The sequence below is a fragment of the Cydia fagiglandana genome, chromosome 4 (assembly GCF_963556715.1).
Source record: "Cydia fagiglandana chromosome 4, ilCydFagi1.1, whole genome shotgun sequence".
Classification (NCBI taxonomy): domain Eukaryota; kingdom Metazoa; phylum Arthropoda; class Insecta; order Lepidoptera; family Tortricidae; genus Cydia; species Cydia fagiglandana.
This window is the reverse complement of record NC_085935.1, coordinates 8,016,516-8,043,384: the sequence shown is the minus strand read 5'-3', so window position 1 is coordinate 8,043,384 and position 26,869 is coordinate 8,016,516. Positions and strand designations below refer to the sequence as shown.

At 37.4% G+C, this 26,869-nt stretch overlaps 2 protein-coding genes across 3 annotated transcripts in view; both read right to left on the bottom strand.

Moving 5' to 3' along the window:
- LOC134663594 (fibronectin type-III domain-containing protein 3a) overlaps nt 1–16,663 on the bottom strand; it is a 99,163-nt gene extending 82,500 nt beyond the window's left edge. The window contains exon 1 of the mRNA XM_063520001.1: nt 16,272–16,663. The gene's annotated coding sequence lies outside the window, so the exon portion shown is untranslated. The remainder of the gene's footprint in view (nt 1–16,271) is intronic.
- A 2,106-nt stretch (nt 16,664–18,769) lies between these two features.
- LOC134663610 (transcription-associated protein 1) overlaps nt 18,770–26,869 on the bottom strand; it is a 55,391-nt gene continuing 47,291 nt past the window's right edge. For both annotated transcript variants that reach the window (XM_063520026.1, XM_063520027.1), the window contains exons 46-47: nt 19,816–19,955; nt 18,770–19,646 (exon numbers count right to left, since the gene is read on the bottom strand). In XM_063520026.1, coding sequence (XP_063376096.1) covers nt 19,347–19,646; nt 19,816–19,955 — 440 coding nt within the window. In that variant the 3' untranslated portion in view covers nt 18,770–19,346. The remainder of the gene's footprint in view (nt 19,647–19,815; nt 19,956–26,869) is intronic.

The following is a 26,869-nucleotide window of genomic DNA, read 5'->3' as shown; positions in this document are numbered from 1 at the left end:
GCTCGGAAAATAGATTGTAAATTATAAAAATTGCAGTTAACCGATACATATATAACCGGCACATAATGTATGATGATTGAATTAACTGGCGGTAACGTACGATGGTTATTTGTCGACATTGTGCGAGACACAGGAAAACATGAACGGTGTATGATGCGCCGGCGCGCGGGAACAATGAGGTTTTTTAAACAGCCGAGACATTTCAATCGTACCCACATTAACATACAACAAGATGGCTTCCAATACACACCCATTTTATTGATACGTACCTGCGAAAATAAAATTAATACGTAAGTAATAACTGGCGTGTGGCAGAGTAGAAGTTAGACCAAGATAAGCCTGCAACGATTTTATTAGCATACGCAGTGTAAGTGTTATTTTTGCGTCATAATTCATAAAAGGTTGACGTTTAATAAAACACTTGCACTGCGTGTGCTATGAAAATTGTTGCAGACCTTTCTTGGTCTAAAAGGTTTTTTTTAATTAACGTTACTAAGGCAGGTCATGAATATTTTTATTAAGGAAAAAAAGTAAGGACCTATAGTCAATTGAAGAACGGTTTCTTGCAACCGCATTCCTGAAATAAACTACGTAAGTATCCGGTATTGCTATACGTATAGAGATTGCAGGGAACTATTTACTTTATTCAAAGCATAATAAACAACAACAACGCTATGTTATTTCAATATCTCGTATCTACATAATTTACCGCGGAATTACACCCAGTGACTATACCATGAACCGTTCAATACCCAGTAATAACTAAGCAGGACTTTGTACAGTCAGCAGCAGAAGTTGCTAAGCGGGCGAGGTGTTCAAAATTAACTTATTTTCTTAACAAAAAAGTCGCGTCAAGATCATTTTGAACGCCTGGCCCGCATAGCAACTTCTGCTGCTGACTGTACAGTACAGTATGTGTAGCAGAACACAGAACATGATGGATACGCTGTCGTGGCAAGGAGTCCGTGGGCGGGGGCGCCCGCAGCCCCCCCTATTGATCGCCGTTAAGTCGCATCTCGAAATCCTGGTGCCGGTGCACTGCGTGCGACGTCTCTAATTAATTGTGGCGTAGATTTGTTAATTGTCGGTTCCTGTTACACGTCATATACATTTAAGAAAACATTAATGCATTCGCCACGTAGTTTGAGATTGATATGTATGATGTAACTTCTCTCAATAAATTTTAAACCAAATTTTGTCGCAAGACGTGGTCACGGTGGCACTGAATAACTCAACCGGTTGTTGTGGATATCCTGGAAGGAGGCCTGCGAGTGTATATATTTGGCAATTAACTAGATTGGATGTGAAGAAAACCGACACTCATTGCTTTGATGTCACTGTACTTTTTTCCTTAGTATTTTTTCAAAACATAAAGAATTAAAAGTACTACTACATATTATAGATAATTAATGTACACAAGGTTTTACGCAGAATATTTGCCTAACAACTCCCGACGTTTTTATCGCTCTCAATTTTTTTGAAAACTGCTAACATAAAAAAGAACTGTTTAGAAAGTATGCCATAATTTTTCATCTTTCAGCACGGCTTGTTATTAAAAAGCTGTAACGAGGTCTCCGTTGTGCATCCTGCAAATTTGCAGGGCTGGTAATAAGGCAATCTACACGGACCCGGGAAACTTGTTTGCAAACGGCATCGTTTGATTTGATAAACGAAAGTGGTTGAAGTAATCTGGCGGCTTCCAGCTTATCTTTCCCGATAACGAGTGCCGTCGACTCCCTGCGACCCGCCACTGCAACTACATATTATAACATACAGTATCTGCAAGACACGGCTTGTCTAATCAAATTTTGTAAGTAGCAGTGGCGGCGCGTCCATAAAAGCCGATTCCCACCGGCTTGCCTGTTTTTGGACGTTTGAGCAGAGTTGTAAAGGAAATATGTAAGCCAAATTAGCCCCGGCTTGCCTATGGATACGTTTGACGCGCCGCCACTGGTAAGTAGTACTAAATTGATGGTCACCACACAATTTCCTTAATATATTAACGAAAGAACATTATAACTACTAGTATTATTAACTTATATAATCTACTCTGAAAACAGAGGATTAAGGCCGAGCCACACCGGCTTGCGTGTGCGTGACGTGCGCGTGTGCGTGCGCTAAAATGTTGGAGCCGCACACGCACACGTCGCGCAAGCGGTGTGCCATCTCTCATAAGGATCTGTATACTACAACGCCGCACGCGCACGTGCACGTCACGCACACGCAGCCGGTGTGCACAGGCCATTAATCAACCGCATCAGTCTGTAGGTACATTACACCCGCTTATTGCGCAATGTTGATTGTTGGCAAGAGCGAGGTCATGAAAACGCTGATAAAGAAACAGGTCGCGATAGGAGCGTTTATTTTGTAAACGAAAACCGCCTGAAAATTTGTTCGTAGGCAATACTGCGAGCCACAAGATGTTTTTTAAATTTATTTTGATAAATTATTGTTTCACGCATAAAGAATTATTGGCACTGACATCTAACGTCTAAGACCCACTTGCACCATCACACTAACCCGAGTTTAAGCGGTTAAACCGTTAAGTCAGTGTCAAATTGTACTGGTAACCATCCCAAGTAACACACAAGCAGGATAATAGAGTAGAATTATCATCTTATTCAAATTAAGATTGCATAAATTTTGTGTATATGCGGTGGAAATTACTAAATTCGGAATAAGAAAATATGTGGGCCTAGTGGGGCCTTTATACCAATAAATGCTGAATAAATTTTGCATAGTATCGGTTTTGCATATTAAAGCTGAATAATACTTATTTCTTACACAGTTACTTAGACATTATTCAGCTTAAAGCATTTGTGGTTACTAAAAGCTGCATAATAGCAGCATTAGCAGCAATTAGCTGTATATATTCTGTGTTGTATGATTTTAAGCAGACAATATTAAGAAAAATGTGATAGTGGCTACTAAATGCTGAAAAGAAGCGTCGGTGACGACTTTCAGCTGTATAAAAGCGGTTGCAGTTTCTGTTTTAATGCTAGTTTTTGAATAAAGGTGGACGCTATTACTGGAAGCTGTAATAAAATCCACATATTATTTGTTATTCAGTAGCTGGATATATGGGTTAATTATAGCTTTTATTGACATAACGTCTGAATAATAAATACTAAAACAACACTTATACTTAAGTTATAGCGATTTTAGTACACATATACTATATTTTCTTGCTAAAAGCTGCAAAATGAACGCAATGAGAAGCGCTATTCAAACTACTGCTTAGTATCAACATGTGCGCAGTGGAGAGGGTTCCGTAGCTTTATACACGGTCAACAGTGCTACTTGAGTCTGATTGCTTTGAGCTTGAGCGTGTTTTTATTTTATTTTGAACGCATCAAGAATAAATACGCATATTCTTTAATCCAACCATTATTTAAAAAATCGAGGTTTAGTTTTCTTAACAATTCTCTTCGATTGGTTATTTTACACAAAATGCATAGTCCTTTTAATTAGAGATGCACCGGATATCCGGTTACTATCCGGCCTATCCGGCCACTATTTTACTATCCGGCCGGATACCAGATAGTGACCTTCTATTCGGCCGGATACCGGATAGTAACATTGCATGATTTCGGAGTAAACAAATTGGATTTAAGAAACAGACACGGTCATAATCGTACTTGTTTATTATTTTAAAACAATTTAATCATTCCACTGACTTGCACGCGCACTCATTTCGAACCTAGAAATGAGTCCGCGCGAACGTTTACTAGGAAACAGGTCAAACCTGCAGAATGCGCACCTGAAAAACCGAAATGTAGGTATAGTTCCACCGGCCGAATATCCGGCGGCCGGATACCGGATATTCGGCCAGTGTCTAGGCCGGATATCCGGAATCCGGCCAAACAACTATCCGTTGCATCTCTACTTTTAATGGCGTAAAACAATTGCTAGTTACCATCGTAAACACTGTTAACTGACCATTTTCATACCTTACTGCAACGAGATAAAGTTTACCAATGGCCATTTAAGCTTGTTGTTAGTTGGCAAACAATGTGTCAAATGCTAGTTATTCATATTGTTGCATTAAAAAGTTGTAGACTGGACTGGGTATGAGAAAAATAAAATAATCACCCTCATAGCGAAATCGATTCTCCTGTCGATTTTGAACAGACTGTTTTAGTTTTCAAGTGGGTCTACTCATACCCATCCCACACTGTACTCGTACTCATACCTAAACAATACTGCCCATATCAAACTATACTTAATTGTACTCATACCCGTGATACCCGCTCCTAATATGAATGAATGAATGATATACCCTCACCTTCGCACCTATACCATATTCATATTCATACCATACTCGTAACCATACCACTCTTATTACTATATACATCTTCGTACTCACGTCGTACATCTTTGCGTTACCTTTACCTACTCATATTTGTCGGAACTGATAACGGAAAAAATAACTGTGTAAACTGCCGTGCCCCCAGATTTATCATATAACTTATATATTATATCGCGTTTATAATATTAGTGGGAAGTAGGATTGAATATTGCCCCTGTTACATACCTATAATGTTTTATCATCAAAGTAGTGAGGATCTATGTGGTTTTTACTATTTGTGTATAGAACCCTAATAGGCTTTAAGATTGAGAAAACAATTACTATTATACTGATGTTATTCAAAACTTGTTGTGTTAAGACCATTATTATCTAACATGTTGCTTAGTAACGCGAATAATGTGAATGCTTATTCAGAAATTAGCACAATAATAGCTGTGGCAGCAGCTTATATTCAGCACAGTCGGACGCCATTACGATTGCTCACTTTCTAACCTCTACAATTATATAGGAATTGAAAATGAACTGAAAAACCCATTTTATTCATTTATAAAACTAGTTTTATCGTAGCATAACTTGTTAAAGTACATTTTCTATCACTAAAACATTTAAACACCGCAGAAAAATTACAAATTCAAATGTGGAGTAGTAAATTTTCTATATTTACTTTTGAAACGGTGCATTATTTACGCGGCGCTTTAAAATTTTAAATAAAATGCATATATATATTAACAGTAAAGTCGCATGCGCAATGAAATTGAAGTTATGTAAACATCAAATAAATATATGGGTGATGTCCTCCTTATTTTGTAAGTTTTCACTGCAGAAACTACACTTTGACACGAGTTCACAAATTAAAATGGAAGACAAATCATTGATTTAACACAAATATCTGAATATGTTTTCTGTAAAAATGCACTTTGGAACCAAAAGCTTCATAACGTGTGAATAACTGATTCATTGTGTACAAAGCTGGATAACTTTGGTTTAAAAGCGGTATATAAGCTTTTGACAGCCTCTATACAAGTGTTATTCAGCGATTCAATGTGTGGGCATACACTTATATAGCTATTACATTACTGTTATTCAGAAATAAGCGGCGTGGGCACTGCCCACTTTGCGCCCAAACCTTCTGTATAACGTCTGTATAACGCTTATTCAGCTGTTATACAGCTACCTTATTCAGCATTAAGTACGGCATGCTCTATTATTCAAACAATATTCAGCTACGTTGTGTTACTTGGGATGGTAATTCCAGGTTTAACCTGTTAACCCTGGGTTAGTGGGATGGTGCAAGTGGCGCTAAGTGTTATTAAATGTTATCTTAAACTTGAGCAGCGCAGGTGTTTATGCCCTTTTACACCTATTAGCTGTGCGAGGCTTGTACCCTTTTTCACTAGGTCTACAGGTTTGTTCTACAATATGTTATAACTTTTCTTGACAGCGGTGTGGTAGCAGCAATGCAGCTGTAACAAAAATTGAACAAAGGTAATCCTAAAAACTGTCTCAAAAGTTTCCTACTATAGACTCCATAAAAGCCTTTGCTGTCAACATGCAAACTAGCCGAGAGATTACATAAAACACCAATCGAATAGGTGCACAACCGGATGACAGGCTTGATATCTCTTCATTAAAGTTGTTAGATTTGATTGCGACCACGAAGAGAGAAAGTGCTCTTGGATTGGATAAACTTCGATGTTGGATAGCGTTGCGTGACAATATGGTGTCTGGCGGACGAATAGAAACGAAGTGTGTTTTGCATGAATGAAATACTACGAACATTAACTGTATTGCTCTGAAACTTTTAATTGTCAATGCGTGACGACATTGTATCTGAATGGTTGTTTCGAATGAATCGTGTTACATATATGACATTTTGAACGTTACCTTCAAACACTTAATATGGAAATTAGGTACATATTACAAATTGCCTTTTGCTTCAAATGTAGTTGAATGACTTCATTAGTAACCAATATCACTAGAAATCTACATACCAGCTTACATCGTTTCATAAAACCTTGGCAAATGTTTTATCCAGTGGTCGCAATTTTAATGAAACTTGGTAAAATTTGGGTTGGCATACAAAGTAGTAGTTAGGAAGGATTACAATGCTGTAAGCCAAAATATGTATTTTTAACACTAAAACAGGTTTGTCCAACAGGTGTGCCTTGTCGTCGAATTAACATGAATCATCACCAAGAAATAAGAATTAAATAAGACAAAACGTTTTATATGGTTTAGATTGCATAATATTTAAAATAACCAGTGATATTTTACATATAAAGTCATAGTTTAGTAATAACTAGCGACCCGCCCCGGCTTCGCACGGGTTACACAAAATCATTACAAATTATACACTTAAACCTTCTTCAAGAACAACTCTATTGAAAAGTGAAAACCGCATGAATATCCGTTCAGTACCTAGGCTATTGCGAACATTGTAAGGAAACCTGTGCAAATACGTTAGTAAAGAAAAAAAGATAGAAACTTTGACTCTTAGATCTTCCGGGAGGGGATGGGCTCATCGCTCATCAGTTATATGTATACATACACCTATTATTCTGACAATGACGATTATGATGAACGTTAATCCAATAATAAGACTAGACTTCAAGCAACACATTTGAATATTGTGGTAATAACGAAGATAAAAATAACCGCACACAGCACAGCACGCATCGCTTACGAGCTAGAGATACCTTGCCATTAATAATGTACGTGTTGCTGTGCCGGCGGCCAACAAGGAAAATCCTTAACGTATCTTGTTTGTATGCAACGTGTTTCTAAGGAAAGGCAACCTCAGATAAGTAAATAACAATAAATAATTGACCATATCAAAATGCAAATCTTTATGTCCAAATGACATCATGTTTGATTCGGATATTACTCGAGTAGCGCAAGATGAATAAAATTTCATCTTGTATAGAGAGTTTTATATAATTTTGCAAATTGTATATTAAAAATAATGGTTTATGACGGAGTACGTCAGGAGTCATTGCTCGCTGTGGCGCCGGCCGCCCGGGGGGCCTCAGGTACCCACTATGGCAAAAATAATACAGCATTCGACACTCGTTTGTTTTGGCGATATTCAGGCAAATTATGCACGTTTAGACAAAAGACGGACAGCCTTTTTTAGATGTCATTATTTTAATGAGTCTCCACAAAGGGAAATAGGAGAGACGTTTAAAGACTGGCCCCGACTGGGCCGAATGCGTGCGTGTCATTAAAACATTCGCCGCCCACGTATCGATAGCGCGAATAAATAACGAAACTATCGATAGTAATTATTAGTTATCTATACCTACACGTCAGCGGTGATTTTATATTTATGACAAATTACTGAGAAGTAATGAAACAATCATATCCATTAAATATTACGACTTCATTACTGGAAAGTTTAATTTTCGCATTATTTAAACATAGTAAACAAACATATGTTTATAAATGTAGTTAGGTATCTTATTTTACACTACGTTAAGTAAGTACCTACCTAAGTCTATTTTTCTGTACTAAATATTATATTTAGTTTTGAGGATAATTGCCATACCCTACTAGGGTGCCATGCGACCCTTTTCCATTGTGACATCTATTTCTACCCTGAAATCCGTGATCCGTGACTAAAGAAAAAAATCAGCTTTATCAACACAAAGTATTGCCTTCAACAAAAGCTTGTTGAACTGTTAAGAGAATGCGTTTATTTCTATTTTAATTAAGAATTATCGAGACGCAAACGAGTTGTGGTGGGCATGGGGCACGGGTGCAAGTGGCGGGGTGCGGGGTGCGTTCAACGAACGTCCGCGCCGGCGCAGGCCCAAGGTCGCCGCGTTCACTCGCCACTGCACCACCGTCACCACCTAAGGGTATCACATTAAATACCTTATAAAAAACACCTAGCCTCTTATCACAATCAACGACAAATAGAACAGCCGCTGTAATCGAGCTGCAAACGCCAATTCTTAGAATACCAACTTAAGGTAAGATTGGCATGAAACTAATATATGTTCAATTAGTCAGATTGTCACTTTGAACCCTTGAAAAGCGCCGATTGTTATCTTTAAACTTCGCTGGTACTTCGAGCCGGATGTTTGTGCAACGTGCATGCAGCTCATGCGCAGTGTCGAAACTCTGAAAGTGAACGCTAGTGATGCAAACTTTTATTATTACTAAAATTAATAGGCCGCGATGAAAAAATATAAAAACTTTTTTGGAGCATTTGTCCTAAACGCGACATTTTATGCAACCACGAAATATCCAAATAACTCGTTCCTATACGAATACGACCTTTCAATTAATACACGTAGGTATATGCTATATGCAAATTTATTAAGTACACGTACTATATGCCTACAAGAAAACAACGTTTTTTTTAATTCTGAATAGGTAGTTCAATGTTGTTTTATGATAATTACAGATAAGTTGTGCTACGAGTAAGATATAACATCAATCCCTAGAGTTAAACCATGTATTATCTTTATACTAATTATAACACCCGGATCAACTGTTGTCCCAAAAACGCAACACATCCACCACTGTAGATGCACCGACATGAGATATTTAACTGCATCAATCAACATCAATGTTCCGGTGACTCATCGATTATGTAAGTATGAAAATAAAGGCCCGAAACCTGGTATATACCGTATATAAACGACGTCAATACAGCACGACTAATTTATTGGCGATTTGAAACATTAGTCCGCACCCTGGACTGGTATGCGGGCGATTGCGAGAACATTCGCACACGTGCCTGCGACAAATCACTACCTACAAATACCTACTACTTCCCAAGTTTGTTACAAAATAAGTTAAAAGTAAAATCATTTCGACATTGGTCAACACTCGCTCCGGGGTCGCGACATCGCTCACGGCGTTAACTCATCCTCATCCCCGACTGACACCCCTCCAACAGCCGTAATTTCCTTCTTCGTCTACAAACGGAGCGAACGCTGGAGAAATTCCTCGAGCATTCGGTTCAACGGCCGAGCTATGGCGTGAGCGCTTGCGTCTGTGTTTGGGCGTGAGTGGCGCACGCACACACGGCTCAGCAGTGCCTCTGCAAACACGAGGGAACCGTTACCCCGCTATGCTCGATAGCTGCCTCATCTACCGCCCTATTACCGCCAAATCACCAAATACACAAGACTAATTCGAATCATGTTAACCGAGCTAGCAAGAAAGTAACTGAATATCCGAGTAAAGGTTTCATGTGTTTATAGAAGCTATATGCATAGCTATTAGCTAAGGGTCATGCGTAATTGATAAAGTGCAAAATCAGCAGAGTCTCCCGCATCAGCACCTTAGTGAAGGTAAGTGCAAAACCCACTTAAAGAACCACTCGCCCGCACGGCGGCATGCAATAGACGCCGCAAGAAAGAGGGGAGGCTCACCGCGGAATGCGATTATATCTCTTTAAGATTTCATCACTAGAACAGACGAGCGTCTCGTCATTCGCTTTACAGAATGTCTTAACGCAATGTCTATTAGCAAACTTACAGAAGTAATCATCTCGAAACATTTATCAAAAGAACTTTTCAAATATCCTTGCCTTGAAGCAAGTCCGATTTGTACTATTATACCGAAGTGCAAAAGCTGTGTGCAACATCCACGTTAGACATTACTAAACTTAAGCATCAGGTTAAAGTGAGACAAAATAATGTAGTATGTCAAATATAGCGACTGTTACACATGATACAATGCAGTAAACAAGAATTGCACAATCTGTACTTGGTCATTGTTTATCATCGTTAACTGTTCGGAGTGTTGGGGCAGAATGAGGAAAATGCCAACTAAAACCCTTAATGTTTTGGAAAAAAAAATTAACTTACCAATTCACTCAATTTTATTTTTAATTTACCTGCCTTAGCTAACCAGCTTTGATGTAAAATGTACAACAAAACAACTCACGTCCAGACCTAAGTATACCTGCCCATTTAGTTCAATTCAGTATCGGTAATTGAATGCGACTCAATGTACAATGGACATTTATTGGTAGAACTCGTCTTTTAATGGAGGCTTTAGTTTATATGAGCTATATCTTACCTAATCGAGGCTTAATATGTTAAGAAACAAAATGACATTACCTAAATAAAATCAATCAGACAGATCTCTTTAAGTACATCGTCTTCGTCTTCAATGAATTAACGAGGATGAACTGAATTTATGAATCCTGGAAACCAAGCAATCCTTAATCAGTAACCTCTTTCGCAAAGTGGATGAAACAATAATAAACTTGATTACCTACTGTTGACGAGAAGCAGTGAAATAAACATTGAGATATGATTCCAGTTCTGAGAATTCTAAGAGGAATATCTGAAACAAGACAAAGGTCGCATAGATTGTGTAAGTTTGACCTAACACCCGGATCTCGTTTGATAAAAAGTTTAGTAAGAATGTGCCTAAGCATTTATGATAACATTTGTGATTATACATAACATTAGGAAGGCAATGCCCGAAACAGATATCATAATAAACGTGGCGACAAGACGGAAGCGGCCGCGGTCGAGTTTTCGAATGTGGCACGCACTATCGATTCACAAATACTTCACGCGGTACTAAGTAAGTAGCATGTGGTAATCAGAAAACGTATCTACACACGTTAAAAGAGTTATACCACTATAATACAAGTGTACCACTGTCAGACAATCATGTATAAATTTATAGTATCTATTTTTTAAGCAAATGGATGGTATCAACACATAACGTACGTATTCAAAAGGATCTTGTACCAGCACTAGAACAGACGAATAAGTTATATTTTATACTACTTATTACATAGATTCTCACTTGTGAACTTCGCTTTTAGGACAACATATTTGAATCGATATCGCGTAATCGGATAGCACTAGCAGTTTAGCATAAAAGCTTATCTGAATTTAGTCATTGACGTCCCAAATAATTTTGCAACATGTACCTAGGTATATTGGTATGCTCTATGCCTCATTAACAATGATAAACTAAAAAAATTTCGATCGGAACTGGTTACGAAGCTCCGGTTGCGTACGATGCCGAAGGGCCTTCGGCTTATACTAATTATAAACTGAAATAGATACCATAGACTACCCGCCGCTACCTAGATAAGACGTTAGCCGTGTAAGCTACCTATAATGACGCGGGTTCGATTCCCGCCTCGGCCACTGGACTTGGTCACTTTTTCTTTAGAGTACGGTATTTCAGTTTATAATTTTTAATAATAGTAGTGCGCCTACTTAAAAATAAACATAGGGTCATTGCGCTAGTTTTTGTCCGGCTCTAGTTTTCCTCCACTTGACGAAATTTGAATATAAACCTTCATTGGGGGTAATTATAAACTGAAATAGATATCATAAACTACCCGCCGCTACCTAGATAAGACGTTACCCGTGTAAGCTAAAGACGCGGGTTCGATTCCCGCCTCGGCCACTCGACTTGGTCACTTTTTCTTTAGTGTACGGTATTTCAGTTTATAATTTTAATAATAGTAGCGTCATTGCGCTAGTTTTTGTCCGGCTCTACTTTTCGTCCACTTGACGAAATTTGAATATAAACCTTCATTGCTGCACAAATTTGGACTTATTGCAATCCTTAATATCTAAACAATTTATCTATCTACATAAAAAATATATTTCGCAACCAGCAAATTAAAAATGAAATATATTTTATAATCCGGCAAGTGGACGGAGACTGACACTGGACGGTAAACTGACGCAATTACCTACCCACGCGTTCAAAAACACCTGTATCAAATTTAATAATCAATATAAAAGATATTTATAGTAGTTCATCACAAATATTTGTTCCTGAATTATGGATGTTTTCTATGTAAGGTAGAAGTACCAGTGCTCGACGCGGTACTAGTACTCGACACTCGTCATCCATACTTTCAATTGTGATAAATAAGATAAGATTACCGTTACTTTCATCACAACTAGATTTAATAGATGAGAAATGTTTGTAGCTTTCGCAGTTCACACGCCAAATTTAAAATAGAGAACCTATTTGACATGTCGAGCACCCGGACGGTTACCTTATATTAGTATGTATTGATATGTATATATCTATATATAAATATATGTGCGTGTAAATTATATGTTATATCGTCGTCCAGTACCCACAAGCCTTATTGAGCTTACTGTGGGACTAGGTCAATTTCAACTTCAACATTTATTCAGCAAATAGGCAACAAGGGCGCTTTTACACGTCAACATTGAATTTACATACAAGCAAAAACAATAACAATACATCAACAATTTTATAAAATACAACTAACTGCAACTCTGCGTAAAATTGTCCTATAATATTTATTTATTTAGATATTTCTGTTGCCGAAAGTACGAGTATGATGACTGTCTGTAAACAAGTATTAACAGTTGATTCGTTTTAAACATGTTTAGCAGCTTTTACCTAATATGCAAATGTTTGTATTTCATTTAAGAATGGTTAACAGCGTCACACATATGATTAGTGCAAAAAATCTACACGAGAAGGAAGGAACCATACTCTGTCAGGTCAGAGTGACTAACCAAATCAAAATGCACGAAAAGAATTTGCTGTTACTTCATGTACAGTATTCATTTTGGCTGATCAGAAGTAGATGTTTTCTGTGGGACAGTCAGTTATTTTGCAACTACATGTGTATGGGGTGCTGACACATCAACTGACGGAAGACTTATAGGAGATAGAGATGGGCAATATCAAGCGCACTTCCGCAAAGTTGAACCAGGGCTTTTCGGAAGAAATAGATAAAAGAAATTATTTTCAAATTTAAGCATAAAGCTGTATGTAAATGAAAACGTACGCCTAAAACAGAAAAACCATAAAGCGTATTAGAATTAACGAATGTTTTAATAATTATTTAAGAAACAAACGAACACGACATAAAATTCATGTAGAACTCATAATGGCAAATAAAACGTATTTTGATTATTGCTCAAAATCATTATATGTGTCGTTTAGACTTTATTACATAAAATAGCACAAAAAGCGAAAATAAAATAAAATAAACGCATTCTCTTAATCATACTTTCAAACAAAGATTGTTAGAGCAGGAGTTTCTTGACTGTAATGGAAACAAAGACTTTACAAACTTTAAATTTAAAGCAACCAGCCAGGCAGGCTGCAATTCAATATGTAATTGAAATTGTTATTTCATAGAAAAGTTGTACCTAATTCGTGGTAAATCATCAATTTGTAGTCCAGTTTACAAATAGATAGATATTGACGCAAAACACATCTGCAACTATGCAAGAATCGGGTGTGTTATTTGTAAGATCGGCCTGAACAACAGGTAAAGCGACTGTAAAGTAAAAGAACACCAACACCACCAACCCCTTTAAAAAAACTAAATGATCCAATCAAAACGTGTTTAGTCTCTTTCTGACAAACACAAATCTCAAAAATAGACAAAAACAAACCCTTTTCAGCTAAAATAGTGGCAATCACCATTTAGCTATGATCTTATGAATAACGGCATAACAGTATCGGAGAGCATATATTATGCCTGGCTTGCCTTAAGGCTCCCTGAGATTTTTAGCGTCTATAGGTTTTTAAGACAAAAGAGGTTAACGCCAGCTAGATCAAAACACATTGGGAAACTGGAAAAATAACTTGGGATTGGTAGAAGTTTTATTTGGCAGAAGTTCTGATCGCTAATGAAAAGCCGATTTAAAAATTTTGATGTATGATTTAAACCTTAAGGGAACCCCACTTGACGTGACAGCCGGTTTCAAGCAAGTTTCAAGTCAAATCTCAACCAAATATCCTGCTATTTTTTTCTGGCAAAACATATGTGGTAAAATGCAAGGAAATTGGATTAAATCCAAGTAAAACATGTTTCTACACTAAAATATGGCGATATCTGATACAATCCTCCATTCATCATCATCATATCAGCCAGAGGACGTCCACTGCTAGACATAGGCCTCCCCCAAAGAGTGCCACAATGACCGGTCTTGCGCCACCCGCATCCAGCGGACTCCCGCGACCTTCACCAGATCCTCCATTATGCATATTAAATTAATGAATGTCATGAGTGTGTGATCCAACGCATTTATACATACTTAAATAAACATTTTGAAAAATCACACGTGAGATTGGGGGAAGAGGGGGAATTGAGGCAAATCTCAGAACATGTTGCAAGGAACGATGGGTTCCTCAAAAATGCCTCACGTAATTCATGGACTTGGAGGCAAGTGAATAAAAGGGGACGAGTGCGGATTGTTTGAAAACCCCGACAGCTAGAATATTTAATGGCTTTGTCAAATCATTTTCCGGTACCACGGCTGTCGCATACGAAATATCAAAGGTCATTTCCAAATTTGTTATATATGCCAGTATGACCCGTTTTAGTTTAATAATGTTCAACAACGTTGATTATTGCAGGTGTGTCAAAGTAAACGATGAAACCTACCTATTATTAGATTATGTCTGCTTAGATTGCGATTGAAGGACTTTAGAAAAAACAATAGCTAAGTACCTATTTGGGTCAAAGATTTTAAGGCCCACCGTTGTGTCATAGGTACACTCATTTAAATAAGTGTGAATACACACACAATAGATCCTTCTGGGTCGAAGTGTTGGTAAGGGCCTTAATAAGATAATCCTATGCCGCGAAGAATTTACTGAGGCCCCTGGCGTATCTTGAGCACAATGTCGCAGTATCGTCATTGGCTCGTTGCAAATAACTAGTTTACAATAATATTTAATTGAATAGATTCAGTCTAGGTTGGTCTAGTCTAGGCATTTGTATATCATATCATATACCAGAAATATCGATATAAACGGGATTTTTTGATTACAGTTGCGTATATTCGGATGTACCTAATGTGTTGCTACACATATATTTGCGAAATAGTCGAAATACTCTCGGAATAAAACATAATTGTTTCTCTTTTTAGGGTTCCGTACCCAAAGGGTAAAAACTGGACCCTATTACTAAGACTCCATTGTCCGTCTGTCTATCACTAGGCTGAATCTCATGAACCGTGATAGATAGACAGTTGAAATTTTCACAGATGATGTATTTCTGTTGCCGCTATAACAACAAATACTAAAAAGTACGGAACCCTCGGTGGGCGAGTCCGACTTGCACTTGTCGGGGTTTTCCATTCCTGACAGTTGTAAAAATTGCAATAAATACCTATTATCTCGTATAATTTATATTTTATTTAGCTGTGTAGGTATTGCAAAATTACATGAGTGCAAAGATGCTAAATGGAACGCTTGCGTCAATAAAAAGCGCTACGAATCGCAACCTATTGTAAACTTATTATCTACAGTGAAGTGGTTGGAAAAAAGCTTATCATTAGAAAACAAGATCCCCTCCACCACCACAACAGGTGGCCGTTTAAAACATTGCGTAGGGTACTTTTTATTAAGTGGGAGTGGGATTTTGCGCACGTAAGTGCTTAGCAAATGTTTACAAGAATGTATCCCAACCCAACAGAAGCCTTTGTAGTGGTTCTCTCAGGTTACATTGTTGTGAATTTGCAACGGGCAGTGCATGGCGCGGCCCGCGGTGAACCCCGTCACACTGACATTGCGTTTAATCCGGCATTCCATATGGAATGCGGTCGCCGGCCGCGCACCGCCCCGCGCCGACGCCGCCTCTCTCCTCCATGTTTTCTTATCCACTCGCTTCCGGCCACCATATGGGATAGTGGGATAGGACCGAATCCAATAAGAATCTAATCAGCATAATACTCCAATCGAAAACTGGTATTTTGGTCCCTTGTAAACTCCGTATCAATCAATTGATTAGATGACGTCATAATGTATACAACAACTGCGAACGAGGTACTGTTCTTTTGATAAATCCCAGAGTACGAAGAGCAAAACAAGAAAAAGTGGTGTATTGGGAAGGCTTATTAGTTACCCATTGTTTATATGCGAGAGTTATCTTGCGCTTTAATATCGTTTGGATACGATTCGCTTGCCACGTCGCGGCAAATTTTCGTTATGTGGGTACGAAGTAAACAAGTTTTTGACTCACCTTCGTGAATATGCCACCGATTGTTAAAAATATCCACAAACTATAGCACAGATAATACGGTTTTCGTCCGTATAGCACAATATTCACCACACCAAAACGACAACATAAATAAACGCAGCCACAAATCCCAACACGGTTCGGTTTGGAGCAGCGCTCTCTCGTGTTCGAAACGCAATGCGTCTCGGGAAAATGCACTGACACAGGGCGCGGTTGTCGAATGTCATAAACGGTCGGTTTCAGTGGTCAGAGACTTGCAGTGCGAAAAGGATGATGGCGCGGCACTAGCGCGCGGCTCGGCGGCGCGGACGGGACTGGGCTCGCGGGCGCCAGCGGGGGCGGCGGGCGGGCGGTGTCGCGCGCTATATTGGCCGGCGCGCCGCGCCGACAACGACGTGGCTGTCGCGACTCCGACGTAGCAACTACTCCATGGACTTAAAAAATCAGGATAATACTAAAGAAGTCCTTTTGAATGCTTAAATAAGTAGGTACACCGATGGACCATGTAACTAAGTACTCATACCCACAGTTGTACATATCAATTTAAACGAAGGAATGTACGCAACAACGAAGTTTAGCAGATAATAAGTATAATAACGCAATAAGCGCTCATATACACAGCTACTCATAGTCTTGTATGTTCATTCGGATTATGTTTTCATCAATTTATTATGAGGCGACAGACTGTCAATTCTGCCTGCTCAACCTAAAGTTGACTGGAAAAGAATGTAGGTACCTACTTTCCTATTGCATCGCTGAGGAAAGAAGATTGCTACAAAGTACAAACATAAACACGCTTCAGTTAGGTCGGGAGTACCTTAGCCAGCCGTTTCCTGGCCGTCTTACAATTGCTGCACTTTCTTTCCCATTGTTGGTGCGATTAAATCAAACGTCTCCAGTGATTGAGCGAGATTAGCGAATGCGCCGACTGGTGGGGGCTCGTTAGTGCACTTGCCGCGGGTACTTTCACCTATGCAGGTACTCGCATAGCTGTCACTTGCACATGCAACCAATAACTCATTCACACGCTGACGCCCCTTATTCAAACTATTCTAATACTTTTTAAGTTAGAAGCAGGTATTTATAATGTTCATGTTTGCAATTCCCATGCATAGATTGGTAATCGACTCTTAAAGCCCCGCTTTCATCAGATCTCTTTTTATTTATTTCTTCTTCCAACTAATTCATTTTCACTGCGCTCTTTCTGATGTCATCCTTTACGGCACTAGCATTTCTTCGACTTCCCTCTTCTACGGGAGCCAAACAGAAAAGATAAATCCAATCATTTATCTCTCTCTTATATTTTATCTGATTTGTAATCTTAATATCGGATAACTTTCGTGTACATGGTTTTCACAAACATAAGCACGACTCTATTTTTAGGGCATTAAAGTACAATTTCAGGTGGTTTTGTGCAGTCTGTATCTAACAGATATTTTTGATAGCGACTGGAAAAATATAGGTACACCACTAGAATCATAGGCACATTTAGAGGCTTTGCCAGTTTGCCTACAATTGTAGGGTAACGCTTGCCAAATAACGGGCTACCAACTGTTAGGCACTGACATATACACTAATTTGCGAGTACTATGTAGCGAGTTTAAAGTTCAAAGTGTTACGAGGATGTTAGCGAATGACAGTTAGACACTGCTTAGGCAGTCGTGGTAAGGCTGACTTGCCTGTGATTTCTAACACAGGAAGGGCTTACAGATGTAGTGCGTAAATAATTTCCTTCGTATTTTCACGGAAATGTCCGAACGTGTTTTGCTATTTCAGTCAGTCTCGGTGCAAAAAGTACCGAGGTTGACTGAAGTTAGCATGACAAATACGAACGTTTCCAAGAAAATACGACGAAAACAATTATGCACTACATCTGTACATACTAAAATGAAAGAGCGAAAAATATGAAGTTTCCGATAATTTTCCAAGTGGAACTTTCGCATTTTTGAAAACTTTCCGACGACACGTACGGGGTACGTAGTCAAATGTAAGAAAAAACAAACACTCCTCTAAGCCGAAAGAATTAAGTACAAACAGCAACACTCCTGACTGCCCATCCGTGGACCTTATGCTTTTTGTAATAAGGGCCACCGATGTACATTTAACAGTGGGGGCGATGGTACGATTCGGCATCGGAATCATCATAGAAACACGTCTAACCGCGAAACTGAGGATTTTGTAGTAACCTTATAGTATCGATCAATTTTTGCTTCGATCTAAAAAGTAGAACCGCTATATAGTATGCCAGCCTTCATAAAGGACAAAAAGCATAAGAGGGTTAACTAAGTGGAAATTTCCATTTAAAGTGCCCCGTATTCATTACTTTTGCGTCTGCTTGCTGGACATGATCGCTGTAAGGCAAACATAAGTTATGATAAACTTTGTAGCTCCAGCCATGCAGATCCGGTTTTAATTAAACTCGTTTTCGATGCTGATTAATCGAATCCTATAATAAATTGAATTGGAATGTGTGGATAAGAAGTGGAAAATAAAACTATACATTATTTTTACATTTTATTGCTCTTGAATGCAAGAGAAGTTTCTCGTCAGGTTTTGTCACATGCGGTTTGAATACATCATCTAATGTTACCTTTAAGTTAGGTTAGTCTGTCTATGAATTCTAATTCGTTGGTATTTCTTACTTCTAAATGAGACCCTTAAAATATAAAACTAATCCAAAGAGACTTTAGTAAACACAGAAACAAAAACCTTTTGAAAATAATGACAATGAACAATAGGTACCAGAGACAAGTACAAGAGTGTAGGTACAAGAGAACGTACGAGTAATTTTTTTTTAAATTCAGACAGAATTGTCACTTTACTGAGTAAAAATAGCAAAAACCTTAAACACAATTTTTCATATATCTAATAAATTGTACTTGTTTTTACAATAGACTTAAACATAATGAAAGTGTAAAATCAACTGATTCTATTCAATCTACGGGGATTCATTCGGTTCGAAGGACCAAATTACGTTCACAATAGTTTATTGCCTAACACAAATAAAATAGCAAGATTGTGTATAACCAATTAATTTTACGCAATCCGGCTCGAAGGACCAAACATGTATTTAGCTGTTTACAGCCATGGATGCCAGGCCGGGTCCATGCGGCAGAGGTTGTCGTGGCTGGCGGCGGCGGTGACCAGGGTGGCCACCTTGCTGTCCGGGCCATCAAACTGGGCCAAGAAGGTCAGGCGGCCGGTTATGGCCGTCACGGCCTTGCTGACCATGTTGATGATGGTCTCGTTGTCCATTTCCATCGGTTTGTTTTCCGCGGAGGTGCCGGCGGCGGCGGCGAGGCCGGACTTGTCTTCCAAACGCTTCCTGTAGCCTGTCACCATCTCGTCCCGCAGGATTGTGCGGAGGATCGATTGTATCTGAAAATTAGGATTAGCTTAGAACTTAGAACAGAACCTGTGGACACATCAAAATTTGGTTGCCAAAGCAAATAGGAATAAAAGCGTCAGATTATTATATCAAAGACAAAACGACTCGATACAATGAACAGCAGTAGGCTAGTAGAAATAATAACCTATTAAAAATTACCTTGAAGTTTGGCGTGACGAGGCAGCGAGCGACGGAGATGGCGGAGGCCGTCAGAGGCCCTGTGATGCCGATGGTGGTGAGCAGCTCCGAGATGTTGGGCGTCAGCCGGAACGGCACCGGACGGTTGCCGTCTAGTTCGCCTGCGCAATAACCACTATTTAGATCTACGTTCATACTTTCAAGTTGCCACATTGTCGGTAAGGTTGATTTCAAATTAAAGCTATATGGAAATAGCGCCTTATTGACAACCGACAATAAGTACCCGTTTGTTTTAGAATGGCACAAGTCATTATTAGGGTAGGATGAGGAAAAAAGAAGCAGGTGAAGCGAATCAAGCCAACTACATGCGACATTTAGTGCAAATGAAGGGTAAAAATGGAATTAAATTAGTTATTAAGAAGCTCCAAGTCAAATAAATGAAAAACATTACCATTAACGTAAATTAGCCGATGCAGTCCAGTTTGCGTGCGTGTTATAACACCATTCAAAGCAAGTGTGGAAAGGGTGTTAAGGCAGCAAATTGACGTGTGAAATTGAAACGCATGCAATGTTATTTATTAAGGTGGATGTCTAGGGATGGGATGCCGATTATCAGCCAAAAGATGGCGTCACTGTGCACGAATTGTGGATTTTCACTATTTCTCCTAAAATACAAAGTTTCATAAGATGTGTTGATATGTCCGAAAACTATAAAAAATACTACATCCAAATCGAGACATGTTCAACTCAACATTGTCTCATTTCGTTATTATCGGAATCCAACTGCAAAATATTGCAATTTCTTGCATTCACGCACACTTACGTACTTAAAGTCACCTTAAAGTCAGTGTCAAATGTCAGCAGATTCGTAATGTTACAGTAAAGTAACCTAGAGGGCGCAGCGGATGAAATGTTTATTGTTGAAAAAAGATTGGAAATTAAATAATAAATTCTTGTTTGAGCAACGATTAAGAATTACAAGGCATTCAGAAGCAACTAATGTTTTCGACCATCAACTGTCATGTGCTCGTGGCACCCGTAGCCTCTATTTTGAAAAAAATCAGATTGTAGCTAAGATACATGGTTCAAACCCCGACAATGCCAATTTTTTTTTATTTTATAATTTTAACATTCTCTTTTGAATTATTTTAAGCGTATGTTATTCTTCGAAACTAAACTTACGTGAGTAAAACATTTTCAGTAATTTGATTATTTTTTAATAATATTATGGGAAGATATATAAAAGTATTTTTATTTTCCGGTTTTCAAAGGATATAAATAATGATTAAAATAATTTAAAAAAAGTCATGCATGAGGCTAATAAGGATCGCAGAATAGGTACATAAGAAGTCAACTATCGACGAAGTATAGCTGGTCAAGCAGATCTTGTCAGTAGAAAAAAGGCGGCAAATTTGAAAAATGTAGGGGCGAAGGGAGATCGTTCATAGAACATTTGGATTTCGCGCCTTTTTTTACTGACAAGATTTGCTTGACCAGGTATAAAATAAAAGTTTCCAAAATTTTATTGAAATGATATACCTACATAAAATTACCAAAAAGATGAAATAAAATAAATACAAAAAGAAATGAGTCTTTGTTCGTGGTTTGAACCCTGTCATGCTGTTCAATTTGAATTTTTTTGAATTGATTTGAAATATAATTTTTCATTGTCGACTTATTGACATCCAAACGTTGCGAGCATGTTGTACTTTAAACCATTTGGCAACGTCGCACGCGGGGAAATCTTCTGAAAATGTATGTCCTTTTATATTTTGATATTTATGGATATATGAGGATTCTTCTACTTATGTTGCAAATTGATTAAATTATCGAGAGACAAGAACAAGAAATATGATTCGGTTAAATTGTGTTCTAATGTATGGGGAAGACAAACTAATTATAGCCAGCCTTTTATGAATGTAGTATGATACCTTAGGGTATGGTGCTTTACGCACACTAGCGTCCCTTCCCCTCCCCCTGACGCAACCCCCCTTTTTGCATGAAATATGTCCCGGTTCACAGTTTTTTACATTTTTTGAGGAAAGTATATATTTTAGGAAAAAAGTGTCAATGAAAGAAATAATCCTTAATAAATTCTTAATAAAAAAGGTCTTATTCATTTTTTCATATGATGCACCTAATTCATGTATTAGCTTGTCAAAATTCGAAATAACATAGTTTTTACTTAGGATTCGAAACTCATTTATTATACACAGTGTAACACGAGGAACCCGAATAATTTTGACAGCGTATTCCTGATCATATTTAGAGACAAAAATGTCCTATAAACTTTTTTGAAATGCGGCTAGTTTCAGAGTTAATACCAATTTAAAAAAAAAAAAACAAGTTTCTATTGTTACATAGTTCAAAACGCCTTTTTGATGGCGATGTTGTTACTATGGGATTTAGTCTAAATATCCCTATTGATATGTCAAAAAGTGACAATTAAGTAACACGTTGCAAAAACTATGTTTTACGAAAAAAAAGTAAAAATCCATGTTACTTGCAAGTTTACCAATAACATTTACTTTTTATGTACATACATATATAATATATATATTCAAAAAATTAAAAAAAAGCGGCCAAGTGCGAGTCGGACTCGCGTTCCAAGGGTTCCGTATATTACACAATTTTTAACAATGTATTTTTTATATTTTTTTATTTATTTATTTAGATATTTAATTCAGGGAACAAGGCCCATATTACAAATACCTTACAGACTAACATACATATGTATTTTATAAACTAAAAACTAAACATTATTTATGCGAAACGTGAGTGAAATCTTTAAAAAATCCGTAGGAGTCGGATCAAAAACTGTAATTAAGTCCGACTCACGCTTGACTGTACATTTCTAATAGGTTTTCCTGTCATCTATAGGTATAGACCTATTTTATGTATTTTTTCAAAATTTTACACCTAGTTGTTTCGGAGATAAAAGGGGGGGGGAATAGTCATTTTTTGCCTATTTTCTTGAATAACTTCTACACTGTTTATTCGAAAATTATAAAAAAATATATATTTGAGATCCTTACAATAAGCTCTTTCATTTGATATGTAACATGATATAGTTTGAAAATTTTTTTTGAATTTTTTCATTTACCCCCCAAAAGTGGCCCCCATGTTTAAAATTCATTTGTTTACAAACTTACATATGTGTATCAGATTCCAACTTGATTGGTCCAGTAGTTCCGGAGAAAATCGGCTGTGACAGACGGACAGACAGACAGACGCACGAGTGATCCTATAAGGGTTCCGTTTTTTCCTTTTAAGGTACGGAACCCTAAAAACAATAAAAAAAATTGTTTTCGGCGAAATTGGCCTAAACTCATACATACATTTTTTCCTTCTTTTGACCTCGGAAATAAAATCTTTCGCATTTCTTGAGAACACCTTGTATAATAAGTGTTATAAAATGAATATAACCTTTTTTACTAAGAATTTAATAAGGAACTATTTCTTTCATTGACACTTTTATCGTAAAATGTATACATGAGGTCAAAAAAAGGAAAAGATGTAATATGTGTTTAGGTTAATTTCGCCAAAAAAAAAAAATTGTTTGGTTTTTTTTTAATATTATGAATGAATTTGTACATAAAAATTAAATGCTATTGGTAAACTTGTCACTTAAAATGGTTTTTTATTCGTAAAACTTAGTTTTTGCAAAGTGTTACTTGTCACTTTTTGACTTGTGACTTTTTTTTTTAGGATATTTAGACTAAATCCCATAGTAGCAACATCGCCATCAAAAAGGCGTTTTGAACTATGTAACAAGAGAAACATGTTTTTTTTTAATTGGTGTTAACTCTGAAACTAGGCGAATTTCAAAAAGTTTATAGGACATTTTTGTCTCTAAACGTGATCAGGAATACGCTGTTAAAATTATTCGGTTTCCTCATGTTACACCGTGTATAATAAATGAGTTTCGAACCCTAAGTAAAAACTATGTTATTTCGAATTTTGACAAGCTAATACATGAATTAGGTGCATCATATAAAAAAAATGAATATGACCTTTTTTATTAAGAATTTATTAAGGATTATTTCTTTCATTGACACTTTTTTCCTAAAATATATACTTTCCTCAAAAAATGTAAAAAACTGTGAACCGGGACATATTTCATGCAAAAAGGGGGGGTTGCGTCAGGGGGAGGGGAAGGGACGCTAGTGTGCGTAAAGCACCATACCCTAAGGTATCATACTACATTCATAAAAGGCTGGCTATAATTAGTTTTTCAAAAAGCACAATTTGGCCGAATATATGAAAGAGGGTCATTGTTGTTGTAAAAGGTGTGCAAGAAATGATACGTTACTGCACTAGAGCAGTTTAGGTTCCAATTCCAAGTACGATTTTATTATTCTTTTTACAATAAGCAATTGAAATTTGGGTATAAATGGATTTGTTATACAATTTCCATTCTGATATTTGACTCCCCATTCCATAAATAACGATACTTTTGGCCAAATTGTTAATTGAAAATACCTACTCTCAAAAATACCTACTATAAAAATGTATTTAAAAAAACACATGCATTTTACTTTCCTCGTATGCGAAATGAAAAGTAGAGTGTTTTAACTCGGGTGAAAGGCAGCATTTTTGAAAAAAAACCAGGCAAGTGCGAGTCGGACTCGCGCACGAAGGGTTCCGTACCATAATGCAAAAAAAAAAACAAAAAAAAAGCAAAAAAAAAACGGTCACCCATCCAAGTACTGACCACTCCCGACGTTGCTTAACTTTGGTCAAAAATCACGTTTGTTGTATGGGAGCCCCATTTAAATCTTTATTTTATTCTGTTTTTAGTATTTGTTGTTATAGCGGCAACAGAAATACATCATCTGTGAAAATTTCAACTGTCTAGCTATCACGGTTCGTGAGATACAGCCTGGTGACAGACAGACGGACAGACGGACGGACAGCGAAGTCTTAGTAATAGGGTCCCGTTTTACCCTTTGGGTACGGAACCCTAAAAATATCATCTACTAATGTTATTGTTATGCACAAGCAGAAGATATTATAGAATCTTGTTTATTTACAAGAAGATGACATTTTTCTCCACATACCTATATATTTTTGAGAAAAATATAGCCAGGTATTTTAGTTTAAAAATCATTGTTACAATAAATATAGGCTTTTCCAGAGAACATTTATATTTCTACCGAAACGAAAGCAGAATTCACAAGGGTTTTCGGTGGACGACCGTAACGCGAATGATTGTTTGGACTGACCTTTCTATAAATATATAAATGTATTTTATTGTGTAATAATCATAATAATTATTAAGTTATATTAAATCTGGGAATGAAATTATATCAGAAAGGAGATTCTTAAATGAGTAGGTATACTCGTAACATGCTTTGTGCATTAAATATACCTCCCTCTATTGAGTGAAAATAAAACAAAATACACAGGTAATCTGTGTTGCGGTTTTAAAGTGCCATCTGTTACAGCTTTGACAAATTAAAAATGATTGCTTGTCAAATGAAGTCGCCATGTTAGAATTACACCGATACTATAAGCATCACTCACACAAACAAGCAATGAGGCAAAATTTTACCAATATTCAAAGGCTTTTTTCTTAATAATTTTAATCAAAATCTAGTATTTTTTTACGTTAAGCGAAGACAGAAATATATATACTACCCAAACATTACATATACAAGCGAAGAAACCCTATATAATAGGAGCTAGGGTGCCAAGAAAGTTTGTATGAAAATCGAGCTAAGGAGAACCACCTTGCATTATTTTGTCAATAGATATAATAGGTAAAAAAATCACATGTGCTATGTTTTATTGGAATGTGCAAATACCATACCACGAAAACACATTGGACCTACCTGTTTAGGATTCCAAATTTAATAATTATGAATATTAATATGCAACCGAGTTGACTGGAGCTGTGGAGCTATCAGGTGACCAAAAAAGTTCGTGCGGTTGTTATGGTAAAAATCAAAGTCTTGTAGATTTATTTATAAAACAATTTATTCACTTATATAAGCACCCTCGCATTCTAGAACTCTTACCCAACGAGATACAAGTTCATACATCCCGTCCTTGTAAAAGCTTTTATTTTTTGAAGTGAAAAAATTGGCAACCTCCTCTTCGATCTCAACTTGATTTCGAATTTTTTTATCTATCACATGATTATCTAAAGCCAAGAAAAGGTGAAAATCCGTTGGAGACATATCCGGAGAATACGGAGGGTGGGGTAGTAACTCCCATTTTAAATCATTAATTTTTTCCAGAGTGAGCTTGGCAACGTGTGGCCTAGCGTTATCTTGCAAAAATATTACTTTATTCTGATTAACTAGTTCAGGCTGCTTCTGAAGTAACGATTTGTGTACTTGCTCAAGCTGCATCGAATAGAGTTTAGCAGTAATAGTTTGACCCTCGGGAAGAAACTCGTAGTGTACTATACCAGCAACAGTCCACCATACATAAAGCATGATCTTCCGGCAATGAATTGGCGTCTTCGGTACATGTGGTACTGGTTGGTTTGGGGACAACCAATGATGGGTTCGTTTTGTATTATTGTACATAATCCATTTTTCATCAGCTGTAAGCAGACTGTCCAAAAACGGCTCAGTTTTATAGCGCGAAAGCAATGCTGAACAAACTGATACTCGATGACACCTGTGTTCATCCGATAATTCATGAGGGACCCATTTACTTAACTTCCAAGATTTACCTAACTGATGTAAGTGCAAACGAATTGTTTCATGACTAACACCAAACATTTGCGAAAGTTCCTGGCAAGTTAACTTAGTGTCGTTTTCAATGGCAGCCCGTAATTCTTGATTGTCAATAACAGAGGGTCTTCCTGAACGAGGTAAATCTTCAAGCGACTCGTCACCAGACAAGAACTTTTTAAACCACTTTTGTGCAGTACGTTCTGATACTGCATCTTCACCGAATGCCGTACATATTTTACGAGATGCCTCTGCAGCCATGGTGCCGAGTTTAAATTCGTAGAGCAAACAAGCCCGGATCACATTAGTATTAACTGACATTTTAGATAAAAATAATTTACTTATGAACAGCGTGTTAACAAAATAGAGCGCATCAATATACTGACGAG